Raw genomic sequence first — 22,744 nt, 5'->3', positions numbered from 1 at the left:
ACTGGTGTGCTGAGGGGGAGAGAGTTAATCATGGCACCTTCCCAAAGGGAGAAGAGGATGAAGCGTCTTTCTAGAAAATTCTTGTTCCTCTCTTCACACCCCCAGCTTAATCTCCTCCCCCTGTGTGAGCCCAGAGGGATCTGAATTGACAATATCAGGGAGCTAGAGGCGGTGCTTTCCTGGGTCTTGGTGAAGCAGAACCAGGACAGAGAAAGATCAAGACGTGCTGCCCCTCCCCCATCTGCGCAGCTCAGTCCCACGTTCCTTCCTTCCCATGCTGGGGGCCCAGCATTTTCCCGGAGGAGAAGCTGGGATTTGTCTCGAAAGAGGAAGGTTCAGCAGGAGGACAGTGTCATCCAGGAGACAGTGCCCCAACTGTGGAATCAGATCGCCCTGGGCTTCACCCCCAGCCGCTCCACCTCTCTGACCTTTGGTTTCTTCCTTAGTACATCCAGGCTTCTCATCTCCTCTTGGTAAGAGCTGAGAGGGTTCCGGGATGGCTCACGTGACACACCCATCCCGGTGACTGGTGAGCTGGAGGTATTAGCTCTCCACAGACAAGGAGACCTTGTTTGCAGAACTGAGCTGTCCTGGTGTTGGAATATAAGATCACAATTTGTTTTGTTTTGTTTTGTTTTGTTTTTTAGGGCTGCATGTGGGGCATATGGAAGTACCCACGCTTGGGGTTGAATCAGAGCTGCAGCTGCTGGCCTATACCACAGCCATAGCCGCCTGCATCTTCAACCTACACCTCAGCTCATGGCATCTGCGACCTTCACCTCAGCTCATGGCAATGTCAGATCCTTAACCCACTGAGCAAGGCCAGGGCTCAAACCCGCATCCCCGTGGTTCCCAGTCGGATTCATTTCTGCCGCGCCACAGCGGGAATTCCAAGATCACAATTTCTAGATCTTTCAGCCCCCCAGTTGGTTTGTCAGATTTTCAGAACCATCCTCGTGAGTAAGCAGTCCGTCATTCTAGAACTGTGAGCGGGTCACATGCTACATGACGCGCTTTGTTGTGGACTTTTTCCTTTCGTTCCCTTTTTGTTCCTTTTGACGGTGTCACAGCAGAGAGGAAAGAGCAGAGCTTCCTCCATCAGATGTTTTTTGAGCCAGAAGCCCTTCTCCCTCTTGGGAACGCTCTTCCCTCAGCTTCTTGGATGCCCTTTTCTCTTGCTTTTCCGACTACCTTTCTGCTTGTGCCAACTTTTTGGTTGTCTTTTTCTTTGTCCCTGAAGGGTGGTTGTTCTTTGAAGTCTCTTCCCAGACTCTCTTCTCTCCCTCCCATCTCCAGATGCCATCTGTGTCTGCAGCCTTTACCTCCTTCCTGGCATCTTCACCTGTACTTCCTATTCCTTACTAAATATCTTCGTTTAGCCAGAGGCATCTAAATCCCAACAGATTCAGGAGTTCCCGTCATGGCTCAGTGGTTAATGATTCCGACTAGGAACCATGAGGTTGTGGGTTCGATCCCTGGCCTTGCTCAGTGGGTTAAGGATCCGGCATTGCCGTGAGCTGTGGTGTAGGTTGCAGACGCGGCTTGGATCTGGCATTGCTGTGGCTGTGGCGTAGGCCAGCAGCTACAGTTCTGATTCGACCCTTAGCCTGGGAACCTCCGTATGCTGCAGGTACGGCTCTAAAAAGACAGAAGACAAAAAAAAAAGAAAAAAAAAATCCCAACAGATTCAAAATGGAAGTCATCTGGAGTTCCCGCTATGGTGCAACAGGGTTGGCAGCATGTCTGGAGCACTGGGATAAGGCTTTGATCCCTGGCCCAGCACAGTGGGTTAAGGATCTGGCGTTGCCACAGCTACAGGGTGGGTCACAACTGTGGCTCAGATCTGATCCCTGGCCCAGACACTCTGTGTGGTGCAGAGCAGCCAAAAAGGACAAAAAAAAAAGAAGTCATTTATCCACCATTGCACTGAAATCCTCATTTCAATGAATGAAAACCTCTGGTCCCCTGGTTCTTCACCCTCAGTCTGGCCCCGTCCCTCTCTCTCATCCAGCATATCCACCAAGTCCTGCTCATTCTACATCCTGATCGCCCTTCAGAGGCATCCACTTCTCTCTGTGCATGGCTTCTACATAATCCTGGCCTTTTTTTTTTTTTAATTTTTTAATGATTTTCATTTTTTCCATTATAGTTGGTTTACAGTGTTCTGTCAGTTTTCTGCTGTATGGCAAAGTGACCCAGTCACACATACATGTATCCATTCTTTTTCTCACATTATCCTCCATCATAAATGACTAGATACAGTTCCCAGTGCTACACAGCAGGATCTCATTGCTTATCCATTCCAAAGGCAATAGTTTGCATCTATTAATGCCAGATTCCCAGCCCATCCCACTTCCTCCCCCTCCCTCTTGGCAACCTGGCCTTTCAGATGAGGCTCCTCCTGGCTCCCGGCTTTCAGTCCTGGGCCCCTCAGTCCACTTTTCAGATGTAGAGAGAGGGAGCCTTGGAAGCCAGGCACACACTGCAGACCCTCGCCTGCTCCGAAGCCAGCAAGGCAGTGCCAGCTCCCTTGGGGTAAATTCCTACCCCCTTCATGGGCACACAGAGTGTCCCAGGGCCTGGGCCCCACTTACCTCCCAGGACCCTCCACTCTCAGGCCCTGCGTCCCAGCTTGGCCGAAATCCTTTCCGTTTTCCACATACTGTGCTCGCTTGCCTCTGGTTCTCAGCGTGTGCTGTGCCTCCTCATGGACTGTTACCCTTCTCTCCCACCTTACCTGTTCAGCCCTTGTCATCCCTCAGGTCCCAGTCTAACTGTTATCTTACTAGGCATCGCTCCCTCCCCCTCACAGGACCAGCCGAGGGGTCCCCCAGGTGTTCCGGTGCCATTCCACGCCAGTACCATGCTCCACGCTGGGCTGGAGATGCCTGTACACTGGGCGGCATCCCAGTGGACTGTGAGTCCACATGCCCTGGTACCCTTGCCATCCTTTGCCTCCCCTGGCCATGCCTGGCACTGAGTGGAGGGTCCGTAGTGGAGGAGGCATGGCCTGTCCACGTGCACCCCTTTCAGGATGCATTCACAGTCACAGGAACCCTAGCCTCTGCTTGGAGGCCTTGGGATTCTTTCCTCTCAGTCCTCTCTGCCTCCATCCGTATCCCTGCTAGATGCCCAGGCCAGCCAACGCACTCATTATCCTGCACCAGTCTTTTCTTGGCCCGGAATCTCTTGTTATTCTCCTCCATGGAGAATTCCAGGACTCTTTATCTCCCTACCTAAGGCCTAGATCAAGGTGAGTCTGAGAGTGGGTATTGCTTTGGGGAGACGGGAAGGTGGGGAGAGAGGACCATATCTGTGCATTGGATGCCTTCTCTATGAACATCTCACATGCATCAGCTTATCTGATTGGCACCACAATCCCACGAGCAGGGAATCTCAGTCCCATTTTGTAGGTGAAGAGAGAGAGAGACTACTTATCTCAGGTTATCTGGTCATTTAATGGGTTAGCCATAATTTGAACCTGACCTTAGCCTCACCACAAGGATATGCAACTCTTTTTTTTTTTTTTTTTTTTTTTTTTTTTTGGTCTTTCTAGGGCTGTTCGCACAGCACATGGAGGTTCCCAGGCTAGGGGTTGAATGGGAGCTGTAGCCGCTGGCCTATGCCAGAGCCACAGCAACATGGGATCCCAGCCGAGCTATACCACAGCTCATGGCAACACCAGATCCTTAACCCACTGAGCAAGGCCAGGAATTGAACCCACAACCTCATGGTTCCCAGTCGGATTTGTTAAACACTGAGCCACAATAGGAACTCCAAGAATCTGCAACTCTTAAGACCAAAGTACCATTCCAAAACTCCTGGCGAAAAAAGAGAAAGAAGGAGATACTATCATAATTTCTTACCACTTTCCAGTGAAAGTACTGAAGCCCCAGTGCTGACCTTCCCAGGAAAGTAAGGGGGTAACTTTGGTGTGTCCTTCCTTCCAGACAGGCCTCTTCTATGAGAAAGAAGAAGAGGAGTGCCCGGGGCTGAGGCCGGCCCACAGAGGCACCTGCACTGAAGGTCAAGGGCCAGGACGCTCGGGCCATGGTGTGCTGCATGGGGGGGGAATGCCAGGCCCGGCCAGCCTCAGCCCCGTCTCCTCCCGTCCCACCTCACCTCCTGGAGCAGAATGATTCATGCTGGGGGTCAGGACTGCATCAGGAAGTCACCTGAACTCCCCAGTGGGGGAGTGATCTCCAGCGCTCACCTGCATTGTGTCTTCTCTCTGGCAGTCCCCTGTGGCGGGAACATCACCTCTTTCAACGGCACCGTGTACTCCCCGGGCTTCCCCAGCCCCTACTCCAGCTCCCAGGACTGTGTCTGGCTCATCACCGTACCCATTGGTCACGGCGTCCGTCTCAACCTCAGCCTGCTGCAGACAGAGCCCTCCGGAGACTTCATCACCGTCTGGTAGGGCCAGCTGCCATGCCATCGAATTGCAAAGGGTCGTCCAGAAAACCAAGGGCTGGACGGTATTAAATAACTGTCAGCCTCCCGGGTCTCAAATAAACACGGTGGGATGAGGACTCAGCTTCAGTTAGTTTTATGACTCTTTGAAGGGAAGGGAATGGCAGAGTGGTGGGTCCCAACCTGAAATCCTGCTGGGGGTCAGTCAGAGTTACCAATGGGTGTGAGCAGACTTTTCTCAGTATTTCCAGAGTCCAAAGCAAAATTCTGCATTTATTGAACATCAGCTACCCAGACGAATGGAAAAGCTTTGGATGGGAGTTGCCATTGTGTCTCAGCGGGTTAAGAACCCAACATAATGTCTGTGAGGATGCGGGTTTGATCACTGGCCTCACCAAGTGGGTTAAGGGTCCGGCCTTGCCGTGAGCTGTGGTGTAGGTCATGGATGTGACTCAGATCTGGCGTTGCTGGGGCTGTGGTGTAGGCCGGCAGCTACAGCTCTGATTTGACCCCTGGCCTGGGAACTTCCATGTTGCAGATGCAACCCTAAAAAAAAAAAAAAAAGAAAAAAAAAAAAAAAGGAAAGAAAAGAAAAAGCTTTGGGTGGAATTTTGTGAAGTCCCACTGCTCATCCTATGCTGAGCCATTGCTCACAACAGACCTGTCTCAGTGATGGAAAGGTTCCAGATGTGTACTAATACAGCAGCCACTCTCTACACGGCTACTGAGCGTTCAAATGTACCTAGAGTCACTACAGAGCTGATTTTTTTTTTAACTCTATTTATTTATTTATTTTCTTTTGTCTTCTGAGGGCCGTACCCATGGCATATGGAGGTTCCCAGGCTAGGAGTCTGATTGGATCTGTTGCTACCGGCCTACGCCAGAGCCACAGCAACGCCAGATCCGAGCTGCATCTGTGACCTACACCACAGCTCACGGCAACGCCAGATCCTTAACCCACTGAGCGAGGCCGGGGATTGAACCCACAACCCCATGGTTCCCAGTTGGATTTCGTTTCCACTGCGCCATCACAGAAACTCCCAGAGCTGATTTTTAAACTTTACTAAATTTTAAATAATTTAAATGTAAATAGCCACCTGTAACCTAGTGGTTACCAAACCTCTGTGCTCTGAGTTACAGAGTTAGTGTATTTTGAGTTACTGTTAAACTGGGAATGTGAATTATTAGTTGATAAGTACACTTTCCTAGACAGTTTTTTCCCAAACCACTGACTCTTTGGACAAAAATATACTTAGAATTCCACCGTGTGGAGGCTCCAGGCATCAGCAGGAGGTAGCAGGGCTCTCAGAGTTTCCAGGGCTGGCTAACTCTAACCAGGCTGCCCCCAACTGAGTTCCCACTCAGTGTCCAGCAATGACTGAGAACAAATGGGGAGGACTAATAAGGCTCCAGGGAGGAAGCCTTTGCCCCAGGAAGGCCACACAGTATGTCTCTTTGCTTGGGGGACAAGGGAATGGGGCTGGCCTGGACAGCAGCCTGAGCAGGGGTACCTCCACTGCAGCCCCATCCTCTTGATGCAGGAAGACCTGCAGCCCTGCCCCATGGCTCCTGCTTCTCCCAGGAGAGTGCTGAGCCAGCATCCATTAAGGAGGCTGCTCTGGTGAAGAGTCCAGGGCATGAGGCATCAATGTAGGCTTCACTAATTCTATCAACTTTGTTGGGAGAGGTGCTCAGGGCATTGGGTGTTGGGTGCAAGGAGAGTTGCAGCCAGCCCCTCACTGAAGGCCACTGATGCACCAAGTGGAATAGGCAGCTGTGGTGTCACGTGACAAGGCAGGACCGTCCTTCCTCTTACAGGGATGGGCCACAGCAAACAGCTCCCCAGCTTGGAGCCTTCAGCCGGAGCTTGGCCAAGAAAACAATGCACAGCTCGTCCAACCAGGTGCTGCTCAAGTTCCATCGCGATGCGGCCACCGGCGGGATCTTCGCCATAGCCTTCTCTGGTATGCGAGCCGGGCCGGAGGGGGAGGGCCAGGCTCTCAAGTCCGGGCTGGGCTCCACTCCCAGCTCCCGCTTTTGTCAGTTGTCTGACTTGGAATGAGTGACACAGCCTCTCTGTGTCCTCAGGGTTATGAGAATTCAATGTGCAGCACCTATGTGAGAGCTGCTGGCACAGGGCTCCATAAATGTGTTCTCTCTCCTTCACACCAGAAGGGCACAGGGGCCCATGACACTGATCCTTGGTGCCAAGTTCAAGTTGAGGGGCAGCAGAGTGAGGCTTCTTATCTGTCATTCACATCAGCCCTCCGGGCTGGGTTGTCTGTTTAGCTGCACCCCACCTTGTCCCTCAGCACATTCTGGAGGATTGTCCTGCTCCAAAGGGATCCGGGGCCTCTGTCAACCCCACAGGAAGTACTGTGCATAAAGAAGTCATGGAGGAGTTCCCGTCCTGGCACAGCAGAAACGAATCCAACTGGAACCATGAGGTTGCGGGTTCGATCCCTGGCCTCGCTCAGTGGGTTAAGGATATGGCGTTGCCATGAGCTGTGGTGTAGGTCACAGACGTGGCTCGGATTTGGTGTTGCTGTGGCTGTGGCATAGGCCAGCGGCAGCAGCTCTGATTAGACCCCTAGCCTGGGAACCTCATATGCCACAGGTCTGGCCCTCAAAAGACAAAAGGAAAAAAAAAAAAAAGAAGAGGAAGAAGAAGAGGTCATGGAGAATTCAGATGGAGGAGCCTGAACGCTTCAGGGTGCATATGTCCTTATCGACAGCCCGTTTTCTTCTGAGTCCAAGGTTATGGACCTGGGTATCTTCTCATTTTTATTATAGTGGACACAGCATAACAAACTTATAGAAAGTTCTCTTGGGGCTTGTGCCCAGCCATGAAATACAGCCCCCGTGCTTACAGTTTGCAGAACATGACACCTGTTTGGACTGGAGATCAAGAAAGCTTGACTTTAGTCCTGGCTCCACCTTGTGTATCTGATCTTGTGTAGGTCTCTGCCCAGCTTAAGACTTTAGTTTCTACGCCTGAAGAACAGGGGGCTTGGAGTTGGTGACCTCTAAGAATTCCATGAGGTAGTAAGGCAGACTTTGTTACCCTCGCTTTACAAACCAGGAGTTAGGGGTTCCCATCATGGCTCAGCAGTAATCAACCTGACTAGTATCCATGAGGACTCGGGTTCAATCCCTGGCTTCTCTCAGTGGGTCAGAGATCTGGCGTTGCCGTGAGCTGTGGTGTAGATTGCAGATGCAGCTCAGATCCTGTGTTGCTGTGGCTGTGGTGTAGACCGACAGCTGCAGCTCCAATTCAACCTTTAGCCTGGGAACCTCCATATGCCGCATGTGCAACCCTAAAAAGAAAAAAAAAAGTATAAAAAACAAACTAGGAGTGAGGGCCAGGAAAGGCAGGAGGGCTTGTCCAGAACCACACAGACGGAACTGGGAGGAAAACTCAGGCTTTTCAGCGCTGCACTGCCTGCTCTGGCTGGACCATGCGGTATTGTCACATTTATAGAAACTTGAGTGCACCCAGCCCTAAGTCCTTGGGAGAGGTGGTGATGTCATGACAGAAAGAGACAGAGAAACAAGACTGTGAGAACGTAGGCAGCTGCAGCCACCATCCCCGGGGAGCTGGGCCAGGCGAGCGTGACATGGAGCTGAGACCCCAGCCCCTCCGTCAGCCTCCTACCCGCACCCCCCTGATGGGCCCACTCTCGCCCATTGATGGGACCCAGGCTTTGAAGGCCATGTCATTTCAACTCCAGCTGACTTGCCCACAGAGTGGCAGCGTGTGGACTCCAGAGTCACACAGACTTGGGGTCACATCTCTGCCACATGTTAGCTGTGTGACTGTGGGTCTGTCACTTTACCTTCTGAGCCTTGATTTCATTATCGCAACAGGGGAATCGTATCAGTACCTAACCTCACAGGGTTAAAAGAAATCATGCATGGGAATGCTTAGCTCCAGACACAAGACTATAAAAGGTGCTCGATAAATGGCACGTGTAATCCTCGTCGTCGTCGTCCTTGTCATGATCATCGTCATTATTAGAGATGAACAGGATCCGTATGACATCACCCCAGCCCCAGGCCAGCTCTCTTGTTCCTGCTCTTGAGCCTCCACCTGTGCCAGGACCAGGTGAAGGAGGCCCAGCACTGCCCTGGGCCAACCTGATTTCTGAGTTCTCCCGGGTAAGTCTGCCCAGGAGACCACTTCCTTCTGTGTGTGCTCTGCCCACGGGGCCCCACCGCCCTCAGATAAGACATGGGACTCAGGTGCTAGCCCGGACCTGGTGGTCCAAGGCCTCCTGGACTAGAGGAGCAGGCAAGGGCCTGGAGGAGAGAAGACCCACTGCTAGGCTCAGGCCAGGGGGCTCGAGTGGGAGAGGCACTGTGCACGGGGCCAAGGGAGCAAGAAGCATGTTCTACCCACGCATAGGGCTTTTGACAGATCATGGAATATGGCAACATGTAAAAAGTGTGTGTAACATGCACGCGCAGTTTAAAGAAGAATAAGATGAACACCCTTCGCTGAGCCTTAAAAAAAGAGCACAAGTACCTTTGACGCCTCTGGGTGCCACCTCCAACGTGTTACCCTGCCCACCCCACAGGTAGCCTGGGCCCTGAATTTTGTGTCATCATTTATTGCTTTTCATTATAATTTTACTCCTTGGGTGTATGTCTCCAAAGTATATCTATTGTTGGATTTCATACGTTACTTCTCTTTGTGTTTAATTTTATTGGAGTATAGTTTACTTACAATGTTGTGTTAGGTTCATATGTACAGCAAAGCGATTCAGTTATACATGTACATATATCCATTCCTTTTCTTTCAGATTTTTTCTCATATAGGTTGTCACAGAATACTGAGTAGACTTCCTGGTGCTACACAGTAGGTCCTTGTTTCTTATCTATTTTACACATAGTAGTGTGTATATTTTAATCCCAATCTCTTAATTTTTCCCTCCCCCCAGCATTGCCCCTTTGGTAACCATAAATTTGGTTTCAAAATCTTTGTGAATGAGTTCTTTAGTATCATTGTTATTAGATTGTACGTATTCATGATCTCATATGCTATGTGTCTTTCTCTGTCTGACTTAGTATGATAATCTCAAGGTCCATCCATTTACTGCAAATGGCATTATTTCATTCTTTTTATGGCTGGGTATATTGAAATGTATATATGTACCACCTCGTCCCTATCCATTCCTCTGTTGGTGGACATTTAGGTTGTTTCCATGTCTTGCGTATTGTAAATAGTGCTACAGTGAACATTGAGGTGCATGTATCTTTTTGAATGATGGTTTTCTCCAGCTCTATGCCCAGGAGGGGATTGCTGGATCATACAGCAGTTCTCTATTTAGTTTTTGAAGGAACCTCCATACTGTTCTCCATAGTGGTGGCACCAGCTTACATTCCTACCAATTGTGGGAGGGTTCCCTTTTCTCCGCACCCTCTCCAGCATTTCTTGTTTGTAGACTTTTTGATGATAGTCAGTCGGACTGGTGTGAGGCGACACATCATTGTAGTTTTGCTTTGCCTTTCTCTAATAATTAGTAATGTCGAACATCTTTTCATGTGCTTTTCGGCAGTCTGTCGTCTTTGGAGAAATATCCATTTAGATCTTCTGACCATCTTTTAATTGGGTTGTTTCCTTTTTTTGATATAAAACTGTATGATATGTTTGTGTATTTTGGAATTAATCCCTTCTTGTTTTGTGTTTTTGTATTTTTTATTTTCTTTTTTTAAATTTTTTATTGCTATTTCCCCAATACAATTTTTTTCTACTGTGCAGCATGGTCACCCAGTTACACATACATGTGTACATTCTTTTTTCTCACTTTATCATGTTCCATCATAAGTGACTAGACATAGTTCCCAGTGCTTTGCTTGCAAAGATTTTCTCCCATTCCATGGGTTGTCTTTTCTGGTGTGTGTGTGTGTGTGTGTGTGTGTGTGTGTGTGTGTGTGGTTTCCTTTGTTGTGCAGAAGCTTTTGAGTTTAATTAGGTCCCAGTTATTTATTTTTGGTTTTATTTTCCTTACTCTAGAAGGTGGATCAAAAAAGATATAGCTGCAGTTTATGTCAAAGAGTGTTCAGTGTATGTTTTCCTCTAAGAGTTTTACAGTATCCAGCCCTATGTTTAGGTTTTAATAAACCCATTTTGAGTTTACTTTTGTGTATGGGGTAGAGAGTGTTCTAATTTCATTCTTTTACATGTAGCTGTCCAGTGTTCCCAGGACCACTTACTGGAGAGACTCTCTTTTCTCTGTTGTATATTCTTGCCTCTTGCATGTTTTTTCTGTTGTGTAAAGAATTGTTAAATAAGTGTTCTTCTGTGATGTGCTTTTTCTCACTTGAAATTAAGTTTTTGAAATTCGTGCTGATGCATATGACTAGACTTAGATCATTTCCCAAAGCTGTATAGTATTCTGTCGTGTGAAAATGCAGTGATTTATCTAGTCTACTGTTAATAGGCATTTACATTATTTTATTTCAAAAAGCAGGCGCATTGTTTTACATTCCTTCTTAGGGACTTGTACAGGAGTTTCTCTAGAGCATAAGCCTGTGTGGAATTGCAAGGTTGTAAGTCTTCACATATTCAGTTTTACTAGGTAATGCCAAATTGATCTCACAAGGTAATTATAACAGTTTACACTCTTCCTAGCAACTGAGGTGGAGATATTGTGGTTCTACATCTTTGCAAACACTGGATTTTATTGGACTTTGTAAATGTTTGGCAACCGGGGGGATAGCAGTTCACTTTTATGTTGATAATGAGGATGAGCATCTTTTCATATCTTCATTGACTATTCATACTCCCTGTTCTGTGAAATGCCTGCTCCCCATATACAGCTTCCTTCCTCCAAGAAGAGAGAGACAACAAACAAGTCGACAAATAAAATCTTTGCAATTTATAATAAGTGCTATGAAAGAAAGAAATAAGAGAAAACAAAAAGGTAGAGAATCTATTTCATGTGGAATAATTGGGGAAAACTGGTCTTAGGAGGTGATGTTTTAGATAAGAACTAAAGAAGGATGGATTCCAACTTGCAAAAAGTAGGGATTGGGAATGGGGTAAGGGAAAGAATGTTTGCTTTTTCATAGGCAAACATTAGCCCTAAATAAATTTCTTTTCATATAGGAACCAAAAAGAAGTACCTTAAAGAGAGAGATGACAATATTCTACAGTATTTTTTAAATGACAAAATAGGGTTTGAATTGCAGGAAAAAAAATGCCCGTGGAAGCATATAGTTTAGGAAATAGAAGTAAATCTTGGAAAGCATCTGCTTCCAGCGTAAGAGTCTATGTAACATGGACTTCAAATAAGATGTCACTGGCTAAAAGAGTCATGAGGGAAGGGGAGCTGAATCTCCTCCCTTCCCTTCCTGAACATCTGTTCTACAGCTGGTAGGTGGAATGAAGCAAAGTAGATATCCACGCCCTCCATCAGGAGGTGGCCCAGGCCAGGGAGTCAGGGAAAGAAGGGAGTCCACCCTGAGGGGCAGCCTTGCATGAGGAGTTGGAGCCCATAGAGGTGAGAATCTCTGTAGGGACAGGGACATGGGGTACCAGAGCTCCAAGCAAAACAAGGGGCAGGGTAGTGGAGCCCAAGCAGACTGAGGGGGACATCCACAAGGGGAGCAGTCAGAGCTCAAGGGAGGAGTGGCAGCTCCATATGAAGAGGGAAGAGGGCGAGGACTTGAAAATAATGAAGGGAAGTTGCTAGTAAAGAGATCCCATGACCAAAGAACCAAAATACTAAAATAAAGTATTTAGGAGAAGAATGTGATGGATGGAATAGACATAATCAAACAAAACTCCCTGAGATGAAGGGAAACCTGTGGGCATAGAATAAAAGAGCTCCCTGTAAACCAGGAGAAATTAAAAACAGCCTGGCAAGTTTTCCAAATTACAAGTATTAAGAAAGGGTAGAGGAAAGCTGCTAGCATCCAGGTTGAGAAAGTTAACTACAAGGAGCCCCCCAAATCAACAATCCTCAGATTTATTATTTTTGACATTTAATCCCAGAAAATAAAGGAGGCATTTGTAGAGATGTTGAGAAAAAAAAAATTGTGGGAGCTTCACGTGTGAAGACGAGAGAGCATCATTTGCAGATATCCAAGAGCTTGAAGTTAGTGTCACCCATGGTCTCAATCTGAATTGTCACTCAAGGATGTAGCCACCCAATGCAGGATGAACCAGAAACTCAGTATAGAGGAGCTGTGTCAAAGAAAAGATAAAAATGGGAAGCACTGACTAGCTAATCATGGATTTAAATCTGATAACAATATAGATCCAAAACAGAATGCAAATACTATGATTTTTTTTTTTTAGGGCGACATCCACAGCATATGGAAGTTCCCAGGCTAAGGGTGGAATTGGAGCTGTAGCCGCCAGCCTACACCACAATCCATAGCACACCAGATCCAAGATGCATCTGCAGCCTGCACCGCAGCTCACGGCAACCCCACCAGATCCTTAACCCACTGGATGAGGCCAGGGATTGAACCTTCATCCTCATGGATACTAGTCAGATTTGTTACTGCTGAGCCACAGTGAGAACTCCAAATACTATAATTCTTTTTTTTTAATAATGATTTTTATTTTTTCCATTATAGCTGGTTTACAATGTTCTGTCAAAGTTTAAAAATAATTATTTCTTATTAACAAATGTCCAAGGAATTAGAAGAGGCAGATGAAAAATGAAATTTCTTTATCATCCATGAGGTAGAATCAATAGAGATGGTATTCAATTATTGATTTTATAATTAGAAAAATAAGAGTTCCAAGTATATATTTTACTCACTAATAACTTAAAAATAGATTATAGCACTTCCAAATTGCTAAAAGAAAAAAATTAAACAAAACATAACTTGTATATAAAAGAAAATAAAGGACCTCATTGCCTATCCATTCTAAATTTATATGTATGACTGGGTCACTATGCTGTACAGCAGAAATCGACACAACACTATGAATCAACTATACTCTAACAAAAATAAAATACAATTTTAAAAAATACCAGTCACCAGAGGAAAACAAGAAAATTTGAAATTGAAAAGAAAGGAAACTGTATAGAAACAAAAGATACAGAAAGTACAGGATCAGCAGAAAATAAAATAGTTCAAATATTATGACAAATGTGAATTTATTAAAGCCCAATTCCCTTTTAAAAATAAAAAGACTCTAAAATTAGACTAAATAAAATATAACCAGATTTTCCATACCAGGAATACAACTAAGACCATGTGATGGCTTTAAAATAAAAGGCTGGGTGGTGCTGTGTTTAGCAAACACAAACAACAACAACAGTCAAAGAAAAGAGTAGCATTCAAAGAAGAAAACATTTAATGGAAAAGGCTGATTCTTTAATCATAGGGAACAATCTTTAATGATAATTTTTAAATGATAATCCTATTGGGAAGGTCATAGGGAGAAGCCCACTTAATGGTGGACAGTCAGAGAATACACATCCCAAGGTTAATTAACACAGTGGGATGGCTACAGTCAAACATTTTTAGGTGTCTGCACAGCTCATAATGATCTCCACTGCCCCTCTCACTCAGGCACCTGTTTGTGCATCATGACTCCTCTCCATCTACGCCCCCAACCCCAGTAACAGTAGCCAGAACTAAAGGTGGGCACCTGACCTGACTCCAGTAGGGATTCTCAGATGCTCTGTCTTGGGAACTTGAAATTGAACCTGAGAGATACTGCTTCTGCCTGGACGCATCTCCTGAAGAGAGAAGGTATAAATGCAAGTGCAGTGGATTGCCTGTCTTCTACTATCCATGGAGAACCAGAAATAGAAAAGTCCGATGTGCAGAAAGAGAATTGCTGAGATACGTGGGAAAGTTTCCCAGGTTCCCAGTGGCCATTCCCTTCTTCATCCTCTGCCTTTATGAAGTCTGGCCCCAAATCCACCCGGGGGTCCGCTCTGCTCTGAGAATTTTTTGGCTTCGTTTACCTTGAGTTGATTTGTGTTACTTACCCCCAAGATTCCTAATTAACAATGCCCCCCCAGTCCTATTTCTGGAAATTGTGCAAAAATATGTGCATAAAGATATTTCTTGACATGCTATTTGTAACAGGGTAATTAGAAACAATCCACATGTAACATAATAGGAAATTGGGTGTGCAAGTTATCTCACACACACATGGAGGGAAATACAGTCATTTAAAATCATTCATGTAGGAGTTCCTGTCATGGTACAGTGGTTAACAATCCGACTAGGAACCATGAGTTTGTGGGTTCAGTCCCTGCCCTTGCTCAGTGGGTTAAGGATCCGGCGTTGCTGTGAGCTGTGGTGTAGGTCACAGACACGGCTTGGGTCCCACGTTGCTGTGGCTCTGGTGTAGGCCAGCGGCTACAGCTATGATTGGACCCCTAGCCTGGGAACCTCCATATGCTGCAGGAGCAGCCCCGGAAAAGAAAAAAAATCATTCATGTAGAATAAATATCATTAATTAAGGGAAATGTTAATTATACATATTCAATAAAGAAAAGCAAATAATCTGGGGGGCTCAGAGGATGGTATAACCAAAGGATGCGGTGACTATGGACTCCTAACTGAGATCACAATCACCTTCCTTGTGAGGTTCTTGAGAAAGAGATCTACAGGAGCAGCGGCAAAGGAAGGCATTTTAATATCCACTGGGCTTGGAACCCACATCCCAATGCAGAGCCCAGGGTCATCAGGTGAACTGAACTGATCCATGTGAACCACACTTGTCCCTAAACTAATTTGGCTTTAAGAGCTTCAGAGATTAGGTCAATCCAACATACCCATCCGCATGAGGGAGAACAAATCCAACAAGACTCAATGAGAAAGAAAACAACATGCAATGAATGACCCACCATGGCTACTGCTGAGCTGACAGCTGCTTGACCTAAGAAAAGGAGCCCTGTCCACCAGGTAGCATGTTAACATGTGCTGGAGTCTGATAAGCTGGATCAGTCCCTCACCCCCAGGGGAGCAAGGGGATGGGGACAAACAGAAGCAGAGGAGTCTTGGATGTCCCCCTGCCCTCGAGTTCTGTGGCAGTAACATAGTAGATACAGTGTGTGTTGGGGAGGGAGAGGAGTTGACTGTTCAAGATCGAGAGTCATACACCGAAATGCTAATGTCTTGTTGCTTTTCAGTATTCCACCAGCTTTCTGCACTGAGCAGAACTTTGTAAGGTTTAAAAATTAATTTTAAGAATTCCTGCTGTGGCACAGTGAGTTAAGAATCTGACTGCAGCGGCTCAGGTTGCTCTGGAGGCTCGGGTTCAGTCCCCAGCCTGGTGCTGTATGTTAAAGGCTCCAGTGTTGCTGCAGCTGTGGCTCAGATTCAGTCCCTGGCCTGGGAACTTCCATATGCCACAGGTGTGGCCATAAAAAAAAAAAAAAATCAGGAAATCACCTGATCAGACTAATAACCACAAAATATAAAATACGCAGGCTGTGTTTAGGTGGAAATTTCTTGTTTTATTAATTAAAATTGATGACTTTCCCCTGAGCGCTCTAAATTGTGTGAGGGCAAGGACTGTGTCTATCTGTTTACTTTTGCGTCGTCAGCATCTAACAGTGCCTGACCCGGGGCAAGCCCCCCCCCAATTGATAATCATTAAATTGATTGAATTACAGAAGAATGAGAGCACCCAGGGTTGGAGAAACTGACACTCTGTGGATGGTATTTGTTGGGGCAATTTTCCTGGAAAGAAAACTGGAAGCATGTATCAAATACAGGCCTGGCCCTCCCTGACTGATATTAAATCAAGGTTAAACCTGTTTGGTTACCCCAGGAGGGCCTCTTGGTTTTAATACTCACACTTCATAAAGATATGTGTCACTCATTATGACATTCTTCAGCTGACACGCCCGTAGAAAAAAGTTAAATCCTCAAAACGTAATACAACATTTTAATTAAAACCACATGCAGGAAAAGTCTTAAGTGACATGCCAGCCGCAGTGGGTAATCTTTCAAAATGCCATGCGAACATCTGGAATGTGTGTTTCATGTCCCCTGGCTCTGAAAGGTATCACAGTGATGCTCGGTGTGGAGGGTCCTCTGCCACACGGCACTGCCCCAAGCAGGTTCTCTCTGGGTCTTTCCTGTTGAGCCCTTGTTTCTGCCTAGGGTTTCTGTCTCCAGCTGAAAAGTTTGCACTGTGCCCTGAAAGTTTATGGTGCAATATACAATGCATAGAACTGCTGTTTTGTCACAAATATACCAATCATTGGGTGATCATGAAGGGGTGCTTTAAGTATTTACCTTCTAGCATAGTGATTCTGTGTGTGTGTGTGTGTGTGTGTGTGTGTGTGGTTGTTTTCAATACTTCTGGTGTTTGGGGCTACACATTATAATTTTTTCCCATTTATTTATTTATTTATTTTTTGGTCTTTTTGCTACCTCTTTGGGCCGCTCCCGCGGCATATGGAGGTTCCCAGGCTAGGGGTCGAATCGGAGCTGTAGCCACCGGCCTACGCCAGAACCACAGCAACACAGAATCCAAGCCGCGTCTGCAACCTATACCACAGCTCACAGCAACGCCAGATCGTTAACCCACTGAGCAAGGGCAGGAACCGCACCCGCAACCTCATGGTTCCTAGTCGGATTCGTTAACCACTGCGCCACGATGGGAACTCCAATTTTTTCCCATTTAAAGTGATGGGAGGAAGTTCCCATCGTGGCTTAGTGGTAGCAAACCCGACTGGTGTCCATGAGGACGCAGGTTCGATCCCTGGACTCTCTCAGTGGGTTAAGGATCTGGTGTTGCCATGATCTGTGGTGTCGGTTACAGGTGCGGCTCAGATCTGGCGCTGTGGCTGTGGTATATGCAGGCAGCTACAGCTCTGATTAGACCCCTAGCCTGGAAACCTCCATATGCCACAGTTGCGGCCCCAAAAAGATAGAAGAATAAAATAAAGTGATGGGAAAGAGGCCTCTACTTAGAATCTTAGAAAACATCTGATTTCCAGGAATGGATTACCGACATTCAGTAGGAGATGCCTGTACTTTAAAAAGGTCACACACTTTCATCATTCCTGGTTTTAGAAAAAGAAAAATGCTTCATAAAAGATGCATATGTAGAAGGCTAGTCATCACAGTTTCATTTTATTTTTTATAATGATTTTTATGTTTTCCATTATAGCTGATTTACAGTGTTCTGTCAATTTTCTGCTGCACAGCAAGGTGACCCAGTCACACATACATGTATACATTCTTTTTTCTCACATATCATGCTCCATCACAAGTGACCAGACATAGTTACCAGGGCTGTACAGCAAGATCCCATTGCCTATCCATTCCAAATGCAATAGTTTGCATCTGTTAACCCCAAATTTCCAGTCCCTACCACTCCCTCCAGTTTCATTTTAAATTGCAAAACTTTTGAAACCTAAATAGTTAACAATACCGTATTTGTTAAAGAAATTCTAGTAGATTGTATGATTAAATCCACTATGAAGTCATTCAGTCATATTTTTGAAGAAACTTTTTTTGCTTTATTATTATTTTGTTTGTTTTGCTTTTTTATGGCCACACCCACGGCATATGGAGGTTCCCAGGCTAGGGATCCAATCAGAGCTACAGCTGCCAGCCTACACCATAGCCACAGTAACGCAGGATCCAAGCCGCATCTGTTACCTACACCACAGCTCATGGCAACACCAGATCCTTAACCCACTGAGCGAGGCCGGGGATCATACTGCAACCTCAGTGCACCATGATGGGAACTCCATATTTTTGAAAAAATTTAATTATGTGAGAAAATTCTTGCAATATAATAGTGCACAAGGATCAAGATGAAATATATAATATGGTGCAAATTTTGTAAAAGAAAAATACATGTGCAGAAAGTATATACCCTAAGAATTTACAGCAAAGGGTTAACACTGGTTGTCTCTGAGAGGGCAATGGATGACTTTAATTTTCCTCCTACTGTTTTCATAGAAAATCTCAGATTTTCTTTAATGATAATGTGTTAACATTTGTAATTTTTAAGAGAGAATACTATTTTTTAAAAAAAGCATAACAAGGGTTGAGGTGACTTTGGAAATAATAACAGCGACAGCAGTGGCAACAACAGCTAACACATATAGCACTTAATTATGTGCCAGATAATGAAAGAAGCTAAGTGTGAGCCCACATGGAACTTTGCATCAGTGTCACCCTCCATGCACAGACCAGTTTCTGCCCAGAGGGATGATTTCCAATTTAGAAAATCCACTGAAGCCAGAGTGTTTGCCCAAAGGTCAAAAGAGAAACAAGCTGACTTTTCTGGGCAAGTACTTAGATGCTGTGCAGTGGAAAGAACATGGGATTCAAGAGCAGCCAGACCTGGATTCAGATCCTGCCCATACCACTTACTTCCTGTGTGACCTTGGAGAAGTAACTGAACCTCTCTGAATCTCAGCTTCCTCCTAAGTAGAGTGAGAATACTTTGCAGGGGGATCAGCTATTGTGAGAATTCAAGGCGACAGCATGTGAAAGTGCCTGACATATAGTAAGTACTCAATAAATGCTTCCTCTCCCTTCAGCTCTAGTCACCATCACTGCCTTCTTAGGTCCTCTCTCCTTTATGTTTGTGTGAATATATGGTTCCTGATTTTCGTATCAAAAGCAAACAAAAAGGATGAGAACAGATAAGCAAAAATAGTGCTTGGCTAACCTTGCCCTGTGTACAGATAAATACTCATTGGTATCTGCTGTGTGAACAGATGAGGAGTGAGAACATGAAGCAATAAACAGACAAATGACCATGTGCCCCAAGAATGATGTTCTTAGACCTACTTGCCTGCTTTTGTCTTTTCAGCTTATCCACTCACCAAATGCCCTCCTCCCACCATCTTCCCAACGCTGAAGTCGTCACCGAGAATGAAGAATTCAATATAGGTAACACCACTCCAACCAGCAACAACGGGGCTGGTGGGGAAGGGCCAGGGACAGGTAGGGGCTGGGCAGTGGGGCTCATCTCTCCTCCTGTCTGTGGAGAGAAACAGTAGACCCAGGGCAAGAGGGTTGATATTCTGTCAACTGAGTTTCCCCCAAAAGACAATCATTCTTCCTTTGAGCCATATGCAGGCAGAGGAGCTTAGGAAAACGGTGTTCTTATATGATACAAGTCAGGATGTTTTTGAGAAATAAGTCTATGCAAGACACTGTAAGAAATTCCCAGAATGTGGGATGTTCTTAGGCTTAGCAAGGCGGAGCTGGGTGAGGGGAGCTGCAGTCATCCAGGTCATTTGATTGGAGTTGAGGTCACAACCCGCCGCTAATCGTCTTGACAGAAAGTGGGTTCAAGATACTGAGAGAGGCTGGTCAGCCCTGCCCAGAATTCTCCAGGGAATCCCCGTATTGTTCTCTCCTTGGCAGGTGACATCGTACGCTACAGGTGCCTCCCTGGCTTTACCCTAGTGGGAAATGAGATCCTGACCTGCAAACTTGGAACTTACCTGCAGTTTGAAGGGCCACCCCCAATATGTGAAGGTAATTGCACTGAGCCATGCCTTGGAGTTCCTCCAAAATACAGCCCCCATTTTCCTCTCTCTATATTCCCAGCCCCTGCCTATGAAATAAGAGGTCATTTGGTAAATGTTTGAGTGAGTAAGTGAGCGAGCGAGCGAGCGAGTGAGCTCTAGGTAGATTCTCTGCCCTGCTCCTAGGTCTAGAGCTGTGAATTAGCCAGAGTGGCCATGTTGATTTCTGTCTTCCTTTTTTCTTTTTTCCTTTTTTTTTTTTTTTTTTTTTTTTTTTTTTTTTTGTCTTTTTGTCTTTTCTTGGGCCGCTTCCGCAGCATATGGAGGTTCCCAGGCTAGGAGTGCAATAGGAGCTGTAGCCACCAGCCTACACCAGAGCCACAGCAACGTGGGATCCGAGCCGCGTCTGCAACCTACACTGCAGCTCACGGCAATGCCAGATCCTTAACCCACTGAGCAAGGCCAGGGATTGAACCCGCAACCTCATGGTTCCTAGTCGGATTCGCTAACCACTGCACCACAACGGGAACTCCTGTCTTCCTTTTTTCTAACTGGCATTCCCTGGAAATGGCACATTGATCATTAGAAAGAGGTAGTGGTACCTCAGATCGCGGGGCGGGGGTGTGTCCTCACACACCAATCTTGTCTTCCTGGAGCGCAGTTGTGTTCCACACACTGTGTGCTGAACCAGGCAACCAAGATACCACAACTGTCTTCATTCCAGGTGATGCCTTGACGGAAGATGAATTTGCTTCACCATGTTATCCCAACTTAGACCAAAATCAATACTTTCCACTCCCAGAGCCCCTGACCTGTCGCAAACCTGGGGCAAGATGCCTGACTGTCCTGTGCTTTAGTTTTCTTGTCTATAAAATAAGGATCATAATAACGCTTATGCCATGGGTTTATTATGAAGAATTAAGTGGGTCATAATGTAAAGCACTTTGGAACTATGCCTGGCACACAGTAACTGCTCCGTGTGGGCTGTTATTACTGTTACCAGTTCCACTCCTGTTTCTAATGCTGTTGCTACCAACAAATACGTAGTAGCAAATATGGAGAGACAGGTCAGCTTCTCCTCCATCTCTAGGAAAGCAAGAGTGTGTGTGGGGGGTCTGTGTAATTAGTGAGGAAGAGAGCAGCCACAAGCCCCAGAATTAGGTTGCTGATACATTGAGAAATGCAGAATGTATTTCAGTTGAGAGGATCCACCCACATGCCAAATGACCAGCCCCTAATAAAAGTGAACTGTAGCCTTCATCTGCTCCAGAACCTCCTTGAATGGCTCCAGCCCTAATTTCTCATCATCTCTGACTGTTTCTGTGTCTACATGGCCCTAGTCTTCCTGGCTTTACTCCCCAATCTCAGCCTCATGTTTTCCTCTGGGACTTGGTGTCATACTTGGCTTGCCAAGGTTGACCCTTCTAGACTTTTTTGTAATCATAGCTTTATCGGGATATAATTCATATACCATTGCAATGCATCTACTTAAAGTGTATACTTCAATGGTTTTTGGAATATTCAGAGTTTTGAATCCATTATCACAATTAATTTTAGAACATTTTAATCACCCCAGAAAGAAATCCTATACCCATTACCCATTTCTTTTCAGCACCTTCAGTTCTAGACAACCACCAGACTAGTTTCTGTCTCTGTGAATTTGCCTATTCTGGGTATTTCATATAAATGGAATTCCATGACATGTGGCCTTTTGTGACTGACTTTGTTCACTTAGCATAATGTTTTATAGGTTCATCCACGTGGTAGCATGATCAGTAAGTCATTCTTTTTTATTGCCAAATAATATCCCATTATACACATACTACATTCTGTTTACCCACTCATCAGTTGATGCACATTTGAGTTGGTTCCACTTCTAGCTGTTATGAATAATGCTGCTGTGAACATTCGTGTACAAGTTACTGGGTCAAACATATGTTTTCATTTATCTTAGGTATGCATCTAGGAGTGGAATTGCTGGGTCATATGGTAACTCTATGTTTTAACCTTTGCAGGAACTGCCAGAGTGTTCTCCACAGTGGCTAAACCATTTTTCATTCCCACCAGCAGTGTACAAGGGTTTCAATTTTTCCACGTCCTATTATTGCTATCTTTTTAATTATAGCCATCCTAATGAGCGTAATGGGTATCTCATTGTTTTGACTTGTCTATTCCTGATGGCTAATGATGTTGAGCATTTTTCATATGCTTTTTGTTTATTTGTATGAAGAAATATCTATTTGGATCCTTTTCCCTTCTTTAGTCTGTTCAAGTATTGAGTTGTGGGAGTTTTTTATGTATATTTTAGATACAAGTTCTTTATCAGATATGTAGTTTTTCAGAAATGTTCCTATTTTGTGGGTCGTCTTTTCACTTTCTTGATGGTCTTAGAAGCACAAAAGTTTTTAATTTTGATGATGTCCAATTTATATATTTTGCCTTTGGTTTCTTGCGTTTTGGTGTCATATCCAAGAAACTATTGCCTAATCCAAGGCTGAGAAGATTTACATCTATATTTTCTTCCAAGGGTTTATAGTTTTAGCTCTTACATTTATGTCTTTATCTATTTTGAGTTAATTTTTATATCAATGTGAGGTAGGGGTCCAACTTCATTATTTCGTATGTGGCTATCCAGTTGTCCTGGTGCTACCTATTGGAGAGACTATTCTACCCGCCCCCCACCCCATTGGATTGTTTTGGTACCCTGTAGGGACCAATCGACCATAAATTGGGGTGTTTATTTCTTTTTTTTTTTGTGGGAGGGGATTTTATTCCTATTTTATTTTCCCAATCCATCTCTTTATATCTACAATGCCATTATTAGATGGAAAACAAACTCAATCTGGGATTTGAAGACTATTGGGCCAATTTACAAATTTTAGGACATCCAGAACTAG

The 22,744-nt window shown here is 45.3% G+C and overlaps 1 protein-coding gene across 1 annotated transcript in view; it reads left to right on the top strand.

Annotated features, from left to right (window-relative positions):
• The window catches only part of CSMD2 (CUB and Sushi multiple domains 2), a 646,642-nt gene that overhangs the window by 539,890 nt on the left and 84,008 nt on the right, over positions 1-22,744 (top strand). The window contains 5 exon segments of the mRNA XM_021095859.1: positions 4,239-4,416; positions 6,232-6,377; positions 19,184-19,213; positions 19,216-19,263; positions 19,744-19,857. Of these exon segments, the coding sequence (XP_020951518.1) occupies positions 4,239-4,416; positions 6,232-6,377; positions 19,184-19,213; positions 19,216-19,263; positions 19,744-19,857 (516 nt within the window).

Source organism: Sus scrofa, chromosome 6 (assembly GCF_000003025.6).
Source record: "Sus scrofa isolate TJ Tabasco breed Duroc chromosome 6, Sscrofa11.1, whole genome shotgun sequence".
Lineage (NCBI taxonomy): Eukaryota > Metazoa > Chordata > Mammalia > Artiodactyla > Suidae > Sus > Sus scrofa.
The sequence above is the reverse complement of the archived record's forward strand: the minus strand, read 5'-3'. Positions and strand labels throughout refer to the sequence as shown.